Here is a 12849-nt window from a genome sequence, read left to right as displayed (position 1 = left end):
AATAAAGAGTCCTAATCCGGTAGAATGCATTAAAACAAAAAATAATATCACGGGGCCCTTTTGTTCCAAGCAATAATAAGTCTTCTGAGAAGGTAGGTGTGGCCTCTGGAATAGCTTTTGGACCTGGGTCTCTACTTTCTCAGTATCTTCTAGATCCTTTGTTCTATTTACAAGCACTTGAGGTTCTGCTTTGTGCTAGACCCCTCAAATCCTATGCATCCTGCATCTAATAAACATTTGAATGTTTGAATACAGTGCTAATCATAATCGACACACACACACCCCACCACCACCTCCACCACCACAACCAATATCCTAATCCTTCAAATAGAGACTATGACCACCTACTAATAACTGTTCTTACATCTCCTTTGATTTGGTAACGATAAATTCCTTAAATGATAAATTCCTCTTTTTTTACATGTACTTTTCTTCAATGCTGCCTGTTGGCTATGGCATTCAGATATGCAATGGATTATTATTCTCTGGGGTCTTAGAATATGCCTACCTTTTGATGGGGCTAATTGTGGCTCATCCCCTCAAATAGGACATTTAAAAGAATCCTATTGTTTCACTCAACTTGTACCAGTTAACTGGGAGGAGGGAAACTTGGAGCCCATCCACAGGTAAAAGTCCTCTCCAGTGGAAACGGATGTGTCTGGGCAATCAGAGTTAACAGCAGGAAGAAGCCAGCTTTGTCTGTAGACACCACCACTGTGAATATTTGAAGTCAGATGTTGAAATACTGCCCCCCCCCCCCATTTTCTTGTTTTACGTTGTGTAATGACGTGTTCTGTGCATATAGTATGAGGATTATCCGGTATGCTCATAAAGGTATTCAGCAGTGTGAACGCACCCCCTTGCACCATATAAGAAGTTGGACACAGACCTGCTAACTTAGTATTTCTGGAGTCCAGATATCCTAACCACACTTGGAAGCATATTCCTAACGTGTTTTCTGGTTAGGTTTGGTTTGCTGCCAGTCATACGGAGTCAGCTTTATAATAAAACCTTGACTCTTATAGTGACTTTCTCTCAAACAAAGTCACCCTCATGTTTGAGCTCATCCTCCAGATACCTCTGCTGAGTACACAGGGACAAAGAGCAGGTGCATTTTCGTTCACCGGGGACTCAGTTAAGCAGAGGCAGGGACAGTCTATCTGAAGGATGACTCAGCAGGAGCATGGGCCAGTGTGAACACATGTGAACACGTGCTCCCACGTGCGGCAACACACAAGGGGTCTGTTGGGTTGTAAGTTTCTTACTATGCCTTCAGACCACTCCATGCATCAGGAGCCAGCGTGGTAATCCAAGGAGCACTCTGAACTACCGCTGCCGCCAGGATTTGCTGTCTTTGACACAGCTGTATTTACAAAATTTAACCTGATAAGATACATTTTCCCTTTTAAGCTTAAAGCAGTGAGCACAGCTCAGAAGACCAGATGGCAAAACATTAGCTGCCTCCGCTCTGTGCCAGACTATAATCTTCCACGTAAGATGGTCCGGTGAGGGAGAAATCTGACCGGGAAAGGAATTTGGGAGGCCAGTAATTCATTTACCTCTAACATGACTACAGAAAAGGGCCAGTGTTCTGCTTAAAGGACTGAGTGATGGTATGCGTGCGGCTCTCATTCACCAACAGCCAGTTTTCACCGCGTGATCTGCACATGGGTGATGTCAGGACTGTATAGAGGGGGTGGGGAGGGGAAGTTTCCCCGGATCACAGCCGCAAGCTCACTGATATTTGATAATATTTTGCAGGTTTCCTGTTTAATTTGTTCAGTGTGGTGGAGCTCTTCAGATGAACTAGTCCGACAGGGAGAGTCACAATAGGAACCAGCTCTGCGTGGTCAGGTCCTCCATACACAGAAACAACAACTTATCTAGGGTCACACGCTGTCAGCGTATCCTGATTTCACGCACGTGCTAAAATTGGTTTCCTGTTCTTAACAATGCAGTATAGTATTCGAAGCAGCAGCACAGAATATATTTTTAAAACACGTGCACGGTAGGCGATTAAAACAGGAGGATCCCTTCGAGCAATCGTTCTTTTTATGCATTTGTTTTACCTGGAGCACAAGTATTTATTCACACATCAAAGTCTGGAATAAATGAACATATGGCCTTAAGTTCTGTGTGGTCAGAATGTAAAATAAAGATTTGGGCCACAATTATTTTTTTTCCTGCGCTGTGTGACATTATCAAATAAGACACGTAGAAGTTTAGGGACGCACGGGTGGCTCAGTGGGTTCAGCATCTGGCTCTTGGTTTCAGCTCAGGTCATGAGCTCAGGGCTGTGGGATCAAGTCCCATGTGGGGCTCTGTGCTCAGCAGGGAGGCTGCTTGGCATTCTCTCTCCCTTTCTTGCCCCTCCCCATCCCCATCAATCAATCAATCAATCAAGTCTTAAGGGAAAAGAGAAAGAAACATAGAAGTGCAAAAATAGACTTTTTAAATGTCCTGGTATATCTACTTGCATTGAGTTAGAATCGGAAGACTGTGTTTGTGATCTTCTAAAAGGCTTTAAAACACGTCATGCCAGTAAAAAGAAATGCCCGTAAAGTGTGTGACATCCATCTGAAGGTTCTGGAGTTTCTGTTTCTTAAAGGCTGCTTTTCTTTGCACTTTACTGTTTTGTTTCTGTTGATATATTTCTAAGGGTGTCGGTACATTCATATCAATGTCAAGCAAGTTCGAAATCGATTTCAGCAAACACTGCCCAACACTTGCTCTATTGTTATGTTGTTTTTGAGAGTTGAACTTCTGCTTCTCCAGAAATGCATCGAAAGTGAAATTCTGAATGGTGGCAGAACAAAGACAATTAAATCATGTCTGAGATTCTCAGAACACTTACTGTATTCAAAGCATTAACTTAGCATCCTTTGCCTTAAAGCAATTTTTAATTGATGGACCATTTATTTACTCTTAGTTGGGGACTGAGAGGCAAATACACATTTTTTTTCTTTGCAGTGTTAAAATCCAAGTACTCAGTGAAAAAACACTGCTTTCCAGTTTAGGAATGACCCCACGCCTTAGGAACTTCTGAGTATTAGGAAGTACTTGGTGGAGTAGATTTTTGTTAATGAAATGAATGAGATTATTTAATGGGAGCAAAGCATTGACTAGGAAACATACATAGTGAAATGATTTCCATTAAAATATAGTTATTATTTTATAATAAGAAAAATTTTTTCTACTACCTCATTATAGGTAGATGAGAAAAAATGCACAAATCATAAATGCTCAATATTAGTTTGCATTTTATGGAGAATCTGAAATATCCTGGGCTATTCCATTAGTGTGGTTATGTAAGGAGACAGAGAAGAATTTTAGGTCATTGCCAAGTCTCCGGGATACTTGAATCTGGGCACCAGCAGGATGAGTGTGGACGTCTGTATGGTACTTCTTGGAAGGTCCCACTGACAACACCAAGGACCAAGGCCACAGGGGGGTGTGGCTCTGTTGGTGGTATACAGATTTGTCTCTCCATTTATGCTCTGCAGGATTTTAAGTTAGCTCCTTGAAAGAGCCTTTCTCTGAAAAATGGGGTATCCTCACGTCCTAGATGGTCACCCTGAAGGATACAGCAGGGACATTCTTCCAAGCGAACTTGTTGGGTTGCAGAGTTAGAGTAGCTGGGAACTTCTGCACCTGGGAACTTCTGCACTCCCGATGAACTTGCAACTCTGTGCAAGTTGTAGGGACTTGGGCTCTTCGGTATAGATACACCAGAAGCCCAAACATGAAGAGATGTTTATACACGGAGTCAGCTTCCGCAGTGGTTGCTTTCACTGGGAATATTTCTGCCTGAGGGTCTCTGCAGCGCTACATCGCAGATCACCTCTTGAAAACAAGAGAGGTGCGGGTCTTTGCACGTGAAATGCCAGAGGAAGGGATAAGCATTGACTGGCCAGATGAGTGATTGTTTTCCTCCCACCGAAGGAGGGATTGGAGCCCCAAAGTCATGGATATGGCATTGAACTATATGAGGATTTCAGGGCCCTCCCACTCACAGAATTTATTTATTTTTAATGTATTCATTTATTTATTTGACAGAGAGAGCACAAGCAGGGGGAGAGGGAGAGGGAGAGGGAGAAGCAGGCTCCCCACTGAGCAGGGAGCCGGACATGGGATGGGGTTCTATCCCAGAACCTTGAGATCATGATCTAAACCGAAGGCAGATTCTTAACTGACTGAGCCACCCAGGCACCCCTCACTCACAGAATCTTAATGGAGGCTCTAATTTTAGGAGATACATTTCTAAATGAAAACTCAAATATTTCCAAGAATCCCCTTCCCGACGGCCTACTCAACCAAGATTTTAAAACCTAATGAAATCCTGAGCCTTTTATTGAACTGCAGCAAGAGCAGATGAAAAAGGCAAAAAAAAAAAAGAAAAAAAACCAACAGAGAGAAACCAAGATTCCTTTTTGTCTTTTTCTGTGTGAGTGTTGATGTGGCTGTGTATGCGTTGATGTGGCTGTGTATGCATGTGTTCCCTTATTTGCTTGAACTGTTCGACACTTAACTGTAGATATCATGACATTTCACCCCGAATACCGCAGCAGATGCCGCCTAAGCGTAACCGCAACACAGTGACCACACTTGAGAAACTCCATGATGATACAATACCTTGATTCAGGTTTCCCCACGAGTCCCAGTAACAGCTTTCAGAGAGTTTCCGGTGACTCGGGAGTCAGTGACAGCTACACGGTGTAAGCTACAACGTTGGATGTATTTGTCAGGTCTTTTAATCACTTTTCATCTCCTGTGATCATTCGTGACATCAGCACTTCTGAAGTGTAGACCTGTTGTTTCGCAGAATATCCCACCATTTGAATTTGTCTGATTGTTTTCTAACATTTGAAACCCAGGTGCTAAATAAGTAAATCATAGATAGGTAGATAAAGAGACAGGAGGGGAGGGAGAGGTGCGAGGGAGAAAAGGAATGAGGGAAAGGAAAAAGATGCAAATGATTTGATGAAAAATTGTCCAATTCGCACTAAATAATCCAAAGTCTGGCAGGTTTCTTTTGAGACGGTATTGATAAAGTGGTATGGAGCAGTGGGTGAGGTGACACGGTGCTTACGGAGAGTTAAGGATTTCTGAAATACTGCAGTGAAAACATTTTGCTGTGGGGCAAGGGAAACTGACAATTTGACAGGTGCATAGTAGGCATCTAGAATGGAGAGTTTGGGTCGTGTGCCAAGTTCAATGGAAAACTCAGTGAAAACCAACAAAAAATAGCAAGCTAGTTCTTTTAGTTTAATACGTGAAATAACAAGGCAATTTATTTTTCTCAATACACGTAAGCCGGTTTCTTTGGTGCCATTGAGCTCCAGCAAATCTGTTCCTTCAAGACCCTCACTGGGCTGAACAAAATCGAAGATGATCTTAAAGAGTTACTGAAGCCATGCAGACATAATTCCAGATAGAGGAGAATTGAGTCTGTTTTTAAAAACCTCCAAAAGAGAGATTCACAGACCCCATCTTAAAGAGAAACTCCTGTGAAATCTGTTCAGAAGTAAATCTTATTTTCAAGCTGTCAGAAAATGAGAACCAGACAAAATCAACAGGTACCAAAGGCAAAGAACAGGTGAAATGAGTTTTCTGCCTTGTCCCTGGGTGTACGCCTCAAGTGTCTGCTTCCCCCTCGCATCTCCTAGTCCCTAAGTAAATAAAAAGGGGACGTGTAATTTTAGGAGCACTGCTGAGACATCACAATGTTCAAATGGTTTTTTGGTATAATTTGTAGGAACCTTCCTACACTTAGTCCTGACATTTTTTTGATTTACTTGGTAAGGGCAGAATTGTAGAAAAGCAAACAGACCCTGAGTAGGAAAGGCACTTCATTTCCTGTTCGTGTCTGACATGCTCTGATTGCTGTCCTTGGAGTCCTGGTCACCATACCCAGTAAATAATTATGCCCTGGATCAGGGAGGGGTGGTCTTAATTTCCATGGGTTTGTTTTTCGGGATTTTCTATTAAAACCTGGACTGGAGCAGAAGTGGACTTTATGGTTGGCTTCTCTAAGCCTCTGTGGAAACAGAGTTGTTTGAGAGCTCCGGTTCTGTGATGTTGATTATTAAGTGAACTGTTGTATGCAGAGGAAAGTCCATTCATTATGCTCTTATTTTTTTCTTTTTCAAAAGCTTTTATTATGACAAAACAAGGTGTACTCTATTGAATCTTCGGTATCACCAAACACCATGTATACCTGTTGCTTGACTTCTGCAGTGACCAACTAACTAATCAGGAAATTCGTTTCATTTTTATGTCTGTCCATTCCCCACTATCATTTTATTTTGAAGCAAATCTCAGGTTTTATAACATTTTATCCATAAATATTTAAATAGAGAATAGATACTCTTCTAAGCAGTCCTGCTGAAAGTAAGAATGGTATATAGGTGTTTCATGTATTCTACAGGCTAATGCACAACTTCAGTACTTCCTGTCTCTATGGAGAAGCTATGGAAGAGCTAAATGCAGTCAAACTGACAATTTGACAGATGTATAGTAGGCATCTAGAATGGACATTCATTGTAGGACAGCAACTTTAGTTCCAATAAAAGAGCGTTGTCGCTGAAGAATTTCTGTCTTGAAGAAAGGAACATTGTTAAGAGTGATGAATTCTCTTTGTTCCTTGGGCCACCTCTGATGATACATAGTCTGACTGACTCTCCAGAAACATTAGAACCATGTAAAGTCAGTCACTTACCCATCTCTGCAATTAAACTTCCCCAGATTTAAAACCTGGTTATGAGGACTGCTGTACCTATTTACAGAATTATGGTAAAGGTAATTTGTGATCTGAGATGTGAACATGCTTTAAAAATAATGGCCTGTATATTGTACACCTGAAACTCACAGAACATTGTATATTAACTATACTGGAATTTAAACTAATAATAATAATGATTATGATGGTGGCCTGGTTCATAGTCTCCCTGAGCATAGTGTTGTTGTTACTGTTTTTTTTTAAGATTTTATTTATTTATTTGACACAGAGCAAGAGATCATAAGCAGGCAGAGAGGCAGGCAGAGAGAGGGAGCGGGAAGCAGGCTCCCCGCTGAGCAGAGAGCCCAATGTGGGGCTTGATCCCAGGACCCTGAGATCATGACCTGAGTGGAAGGCAGAGGCTTAACCCAAGGAGCCATCCAGGCACCCCTAGCATAGTGGTTTCGAAATGAGCCATGTCCAGGATTTTTAAGGGCGTCAGAAAAATGTAAAGATTGAGGAAGTAATCATCTAGAATATTTTATAATCTAGTCCCGCCACCCCCAGTGCCCAAGTATGTTTTACTTGGGCATTCAAGCCGGGGTCCATTTTGGCTGACTCATTTTCTCTCTCTCAGGTAGTAAAACATTTGGGAATGGTGTCTTGATCAAGCTCACCTGAAATTAATGTATTTCTCTTTGAAAGATAATCAGAATTTTTTCCTTCTCTTTTCTTTTTTTTAGCTTTGCCTCCCCGATTGAAAGAGATGAGGAGCCAGGAGTCCGCCGCAGGCTCTAGACTCGTCCTTCGGTGTGAGACCAGCTCCGAATACTCCTCTCTCAAATTCAAATGGTTCAAGAATGGGAGCGAATTAAACCGAAAGAACAAACCACAAAACATCAAGATACAAAAAAAGCCAGGGTAAGTGTAATGCATCTAATAGCAGAGGCAGTGTCTAGCCATTGAAGAATAGGAAATATAAAGATTTTATACAGCCCCAGTCCATGAATTCACTTATCAAATAGCTATGATCTCTAATAAATGAAAAAGTTTGTTCATTGTACGATGACCAGAAATTGTTTCTGTTTCTCGCAACTTCTGGATGAGGAAAGAAAAGATTGGATGTGGAGAGAGCCGGAGGTGTAGAGGGAGAAGTTTTGGTGAGAGCTGCTGTAATTGGAATATGTTACATCTTAAAATTAGATTTTTTAAAATAAGGCAAATGCTGTTGAGAGTACCAGTGCCTCCCAAGGTTAACACCCCTGCTTCATAATGAAGTTCAGTAAATACCCAGATTTATGGGAAGAGAACACCATCGCTTGAATTTGAATCATTTTCAAGTAAGAGGTTAATACATCCAGTGATACCCAGTAAGATTTTTTTAACTGACAATTTTGTGAAACTATGTGACCATGTAGGACATTAAAACTTCGGGTGATCTTGGCTTACCAGAATCTTAAATCATCCTGCCTTCCTGGTGGAGGACCATGATGGGTTGGAAGGGCTCCATGTGGTTCCTGTGACATCTTGGACGGGTGTCTACACCTGCTCTAAAATGAGGCTCCTTTATTATTCCCATCCTCTCCATTTTTATGTACTTCCTCACCTAAGAAACCCTCTTCTATTATCACACTACACTTTGAAATTAGGGAAGAGATAACTATGTGAGCGTTTTGGTTGTAAAACAGTCCTTTAGTCAATGTGGCATGGATAATAGTACTTCTAGGCTGAAAGATTACATTTCCTTTCCTCGCACGCTCGGAGGATTCCAGTGAAATCCCAGGGATGGTAGCAGAAACAGCAACAAAAGAATCTCCTCCTGTACTTTGATTTTATAGAACACCTACCAAAAAGTTGTCACATATTCACGAACAAGAGACAGCAAAGTGATCATAATGGAAATTTAACCGAATCTTCCCAATGTGTTTAATTGCTGTAATAACCATAATTACTGAATTTCCCCCCTAGTTTCTGTGGTTTTATTAACTGTGCTGCTTGTTCTTGTCACTGATTGTGTCGGCAAGATCTTTTGACTTGGAAGTACTCTAATAAGATGTAGGGGAAAAAAGAGTGGGTATTAATTTCTCCAGCAGGTGGTTCTTCAGAGATACAGAAAATAACACTGCAAAGTGGCATGTGTTTTTTTTTTTTTTACATAATCTTATTTATTTATTACAACATTCCCCTAGGTAGTAAGGGAAGTTGAACTGTACAGGGGGCCTAATTTTGCATATTAAGAAATTAATATTCAGAACACTGTTCTGCCTTACCTTGAGTCACACAAGTAGTAAGTCACACAAGTAGTAAGAAAACAAGCTGGAAACAGATCTGTTCTTGGGTTCCTTAACACTTTATTCCTTCTCCTACAAATGGAAGGCATGCATGTTTAATAGCATGTGCATATGGGGAGGGGCGTAGAGTGGTAGAATGAGTGAATAGAAAGAAAGAGCTATGATACTTATAGAGGAGTTTAACAAGAAAAAAAAATACTTTTAGAGACTGGATGGAGTAGAGTTTGGTGTCTGTTTTGTTTTTCATCAATTAAACACGTTAGTAAGAAACTAAGTTATCTTCATGTGCAGGAGAATGTCTTGTTTCTTTCTGCACAGCTGTCAAATGGTATCAGTAATATTTAAGCGCCCGCAGAAGGCTTTATGCTGGGAGTGTGGGGAAGTGGGAGAAGCATGGGTGTTATCTCTTCCCCCAGGAGGTCATGGATTGTATAGGGCTTCTGTGGTTCAGCCTTATCCGAAACATAGTTGTTCCAGGCCATTGCTACAGCCCTCTTAGGGCTAGGGGTGGGGTGGGGTGGTGCTTCAGGATTTTCAAGAGGTCCCTCGATTTGCAAATAGTGACCATTTAGAAAATTATTATTTATGTTAAGGTAAATTCTGCTTGAAATCAAGATTCAACCAGGGAGATGTCCCTAATGTATGCTGTAGCTTATCATACATGTGGCAAAACCCAGTGCTAAATTGTAGGTTACTAATTCTAAGTGCCATGAGGCTGGGAAGGAGAGACCCAGAGGGCTTCACGAGGAGTCCTGAGGAGGTAGATTTGCGTCTGCTGATGGGGCAGAATCTCCTTTGCCTGGCTGGGTGGGGTGGGCCCGGCCATGACAGAGAAAGAGCGGAATGGTCATCAGTAGCAAGTTTTGTTTAAAGAGGTCAGTGGGGGAGTAAGATGGGGAATTCTGCCCTTTATGGGACAAGCTGCTGGGTACACAGAGATGAGTGGTCTAGAGGGCAGAGAGATGGCAAACAAACAATGCTCAGTCTGAAGCGCTACAGTAGTGACAGACATGAAATGCCATAGCAAGGGGCGAGCATGGGAAGGGGAAGAGGACCCGGTCAGGGACCGAGGAGGCTGCCAAGAAAGAAGGGAGGGAGAAGAGGTTTATCTAGGCTGAAGGAACAGAACAAAGCATCTTCAGACTGGGAGTAGTCTGTCTGAGGATGCCTGGGAGGAAGCAAGGTGGACAGGTATGGAGAAATTGGTTTTGCAAACTGTAAGTATATGCCTGTAGAGGTAATTTGTTACATGGCTTGGATAGACATATATAAAAGTACCATTAGTATTCAGAAAGGCAATTTCATGTTGGCTTCATAGGTCCAGACAGCTAAGAGCACTGTCTACATATTAATAAAATTCCATTATGCCAGAAAGGCCAATATTCAGAAATTACTTCTTTTAAACAGTAGCCTTGCTGGGAAGAATTAAGTGGGAACAAAAAGATGTTTTATGCCACTTATGTGGCTGTAAATTACTCGTGGCAAAACATTTTATATCTGATTGTCCAAAAAGAAGACCCTTTGTGTAAAGTGAGCCATTAGTGTTGTCATCTGTTTTTTAAGGTTAAAGGACCAAACCGAATCTAAATTTAATTAACATTTGCAAGGTGCACCTATTATTTCCACTTATCCTATAACCGTAAGAGAATGGATACCATTATTGTTCTACCCGTTTTTTAAAAAACGAATGCCCTGAGCATGAAGGAAGTTCCGTTTCTTGCTGTAGATCTAATGTTGATGAATAGTAAAGCTTTTATTTTTATTATTTTTTATTTTTTTAATTTATTTGACAGAGATCATAAGTAGACAGAGAGGCAGATGGGGGTGGGGAGGGAGGCAGGCTCCCCGCTTAGCAGAGAGCCCGATGTGGGGCTCGATCCCAGGACCCTGGTATCATGACCCGAGCTGAAGGCAGAGGCTTTAACCCACCGAGCCACCCAGGCGCCCCAGTTAAGCTTTTATTTAAAATAGTTCTGACTCCATGCTTCCTGTTTTCCTGTTTATGCACAATTTCTGGTGATTTTGCTATGTAGAGTAAAGCACAACACAGGGCTACGGACACCTACAGACATAGGGTAATGTCTTTAATTTTAAAAAACCCTCATTTTTCAGTTTCATCTACATATTCATCATTTTCCATTACTAAGATATTAAAACTGTTAATGGTTTGCAACAGTTATTTCGTTTCTTAAACTTAATCTGAGGCTTTCATCGACCAAGCAGAGGTGAATTTCATTGTGAAGTGTAAGATTGCCTTGGGATTGTCTTTATTTTAAGGAAAATGTTAACTCTTTTCCCATCCTTAGTCTAGGTTTATTTTCCGAATAGTCTAGATCGTACACAGCAGCTGGAATTTCCTTGTCATCCCTTTGTGTTGTGAAAAGACTCCACACCAGTCAGCAATTTCAGTTCACCCTTTTGCCCCCATTCCTACTAATAAACTACTTTCTTATATGTTCTTCCTATGACTTTGAATTTATATCTGAGCCTGTGTTTGTTGTATTTGGCAAAGCAGCGTAAGGAACCAGTTTAAAAAAATGGAAACTGCCCCAGCGTCTGCTTATCCCTTTGTTCTGCTTCCTCTGCCTGGTGGGTCATTTTGAGCAAGAAAACTGGTTAAAGAGCATAGCACGTGACCGATTCAAATTTGAGGCTGTCAGATTGGCCTCATTTAAATATCTGTCCTATGCTGGCCCTACGAAAGGCTGGCTTCCCATTGTTTCGTGTATGGCACATTCTTTTGTTGCCCATAGTTCTGTCTCAGCTCTTTGTTTCCGCTCTCACCTACTTTAATTGTGTTTAAAATTGGATCCAATTGGTCTTGTCAAATTTCTACAAAAATTTGAAGGGAGTTCTTGCTTCTGTTGTCCATGATCGCGGGTCCTTTGACTCTCTTCTAGAAAAAGTTCACACACATTCCCTTCTTGCATCGGCTGAGCAGCTCCTGCAGGTCATTTTAATTTTATATGTAAGGAAGGTTCCAGATCCTTCAGTATATAAATGGGACTACTCGGTGCCTATTTCATATGGCTTATGTGAGGCATTTGGTACAGTGCCTGGTTCTGTACAGTATGGCATTTGCTTATGAAACCCTCTCCCCCTCCCCTGTACCCTTCTTGTTATTGGCAGTTGGACAGTATCTGAAGCTGTGTTGAGCACACGCACACACACTCACACAGACACTGACAGTGTTCATATATGATTCCTTAGAGATCGGATGGATTTATGTAAGCTGAGGAGATAATCCCTATATGCAGGGAGTTAAGTTGTCTTGGCCCATAAACTGTGGTGGACAAATCAAGCCTAAAAAGACCAAGAGGACAGTAGTTATTGGAACCTTGAATCCATCCTTGAGCACTTATTCAAAGAATATAGATTGCATTTTGATATAAAAAAGGAGAAATTTAGAACTTTCATCTTTAAATCAGTCTGTATTAATTTATTTTTACATAGTATTGTTTTTTTATCTAAAAGTAATGTGTGCTTATAAAAAAAATCCTAAATATGGCAGGAATATAAATGATAATTGTGATGATAGCTAACACTTATTGGGAGCTTACCGAATTCCAAGCATTGTTTTTAACTCACTTTATGGGAGTTAACTCTTTTTAATACTTTTAGAAAATGAAAGTCCACTGAAACATCAACCCCTTCCAGATTTCTAGAGAACTCATCAATTAAAGAGCAAAAAATTTGTTTGATGATTGGATAGGAATTCAACACTTTTTCCAAGTTCACTTCCTTCCCATGGAGAGCATATGGTAGCTGATTGAAGAGAGTACAAGACTGTTGTATCCATCCTTGTCAAAGCTCCAGATCATTGCAATGTGTAATTTTCAA

General features: G+C 41.1%; 1 protein-coding gene across 11 annotated transcripts in view; it reads left to right on the top strand.

Moving 5' to 3' along the window:
* NRG1 (neuregulin 1) overlaps positions 1-12849 on the top strand; it is a gene marked incomplete at its 3' end in the record, with an annotated part of 1102492 nt that overhangs the window by 920491 nt on the left and 169152 nt on the right. For all 11 annotated transcript variants that reach the window (XM_082715101.1, XM_082715100.1, XM_082715097.1 and 8 more), the window contains exon 2: positions 7462-7639. In XM_082715101.1, the coding sequence (XP_082571227.1) occupies positions 7462-7639 (178 nt within the window). The remainder of the gene's footprint in view (positions 1-7461; positions 7640-12849) is intronic.

The sequence above is a fragment of the Mustela nivalis genome (genome assembly GCF_964662115.1).
Source record: "Mustela nivalis genome assembly, chromosome: 20".
Taxonomy (NCBI): Eukaryota; Metazoa; Chordata; class Mammalia; order Carnivora; family Mustelidae; genus Mustela; species Mustela nivalis.
Note: the sequence above shows the minus strand (reverse complement) of the source record. Positions and strands in the feature narration are given on the sequence as shown.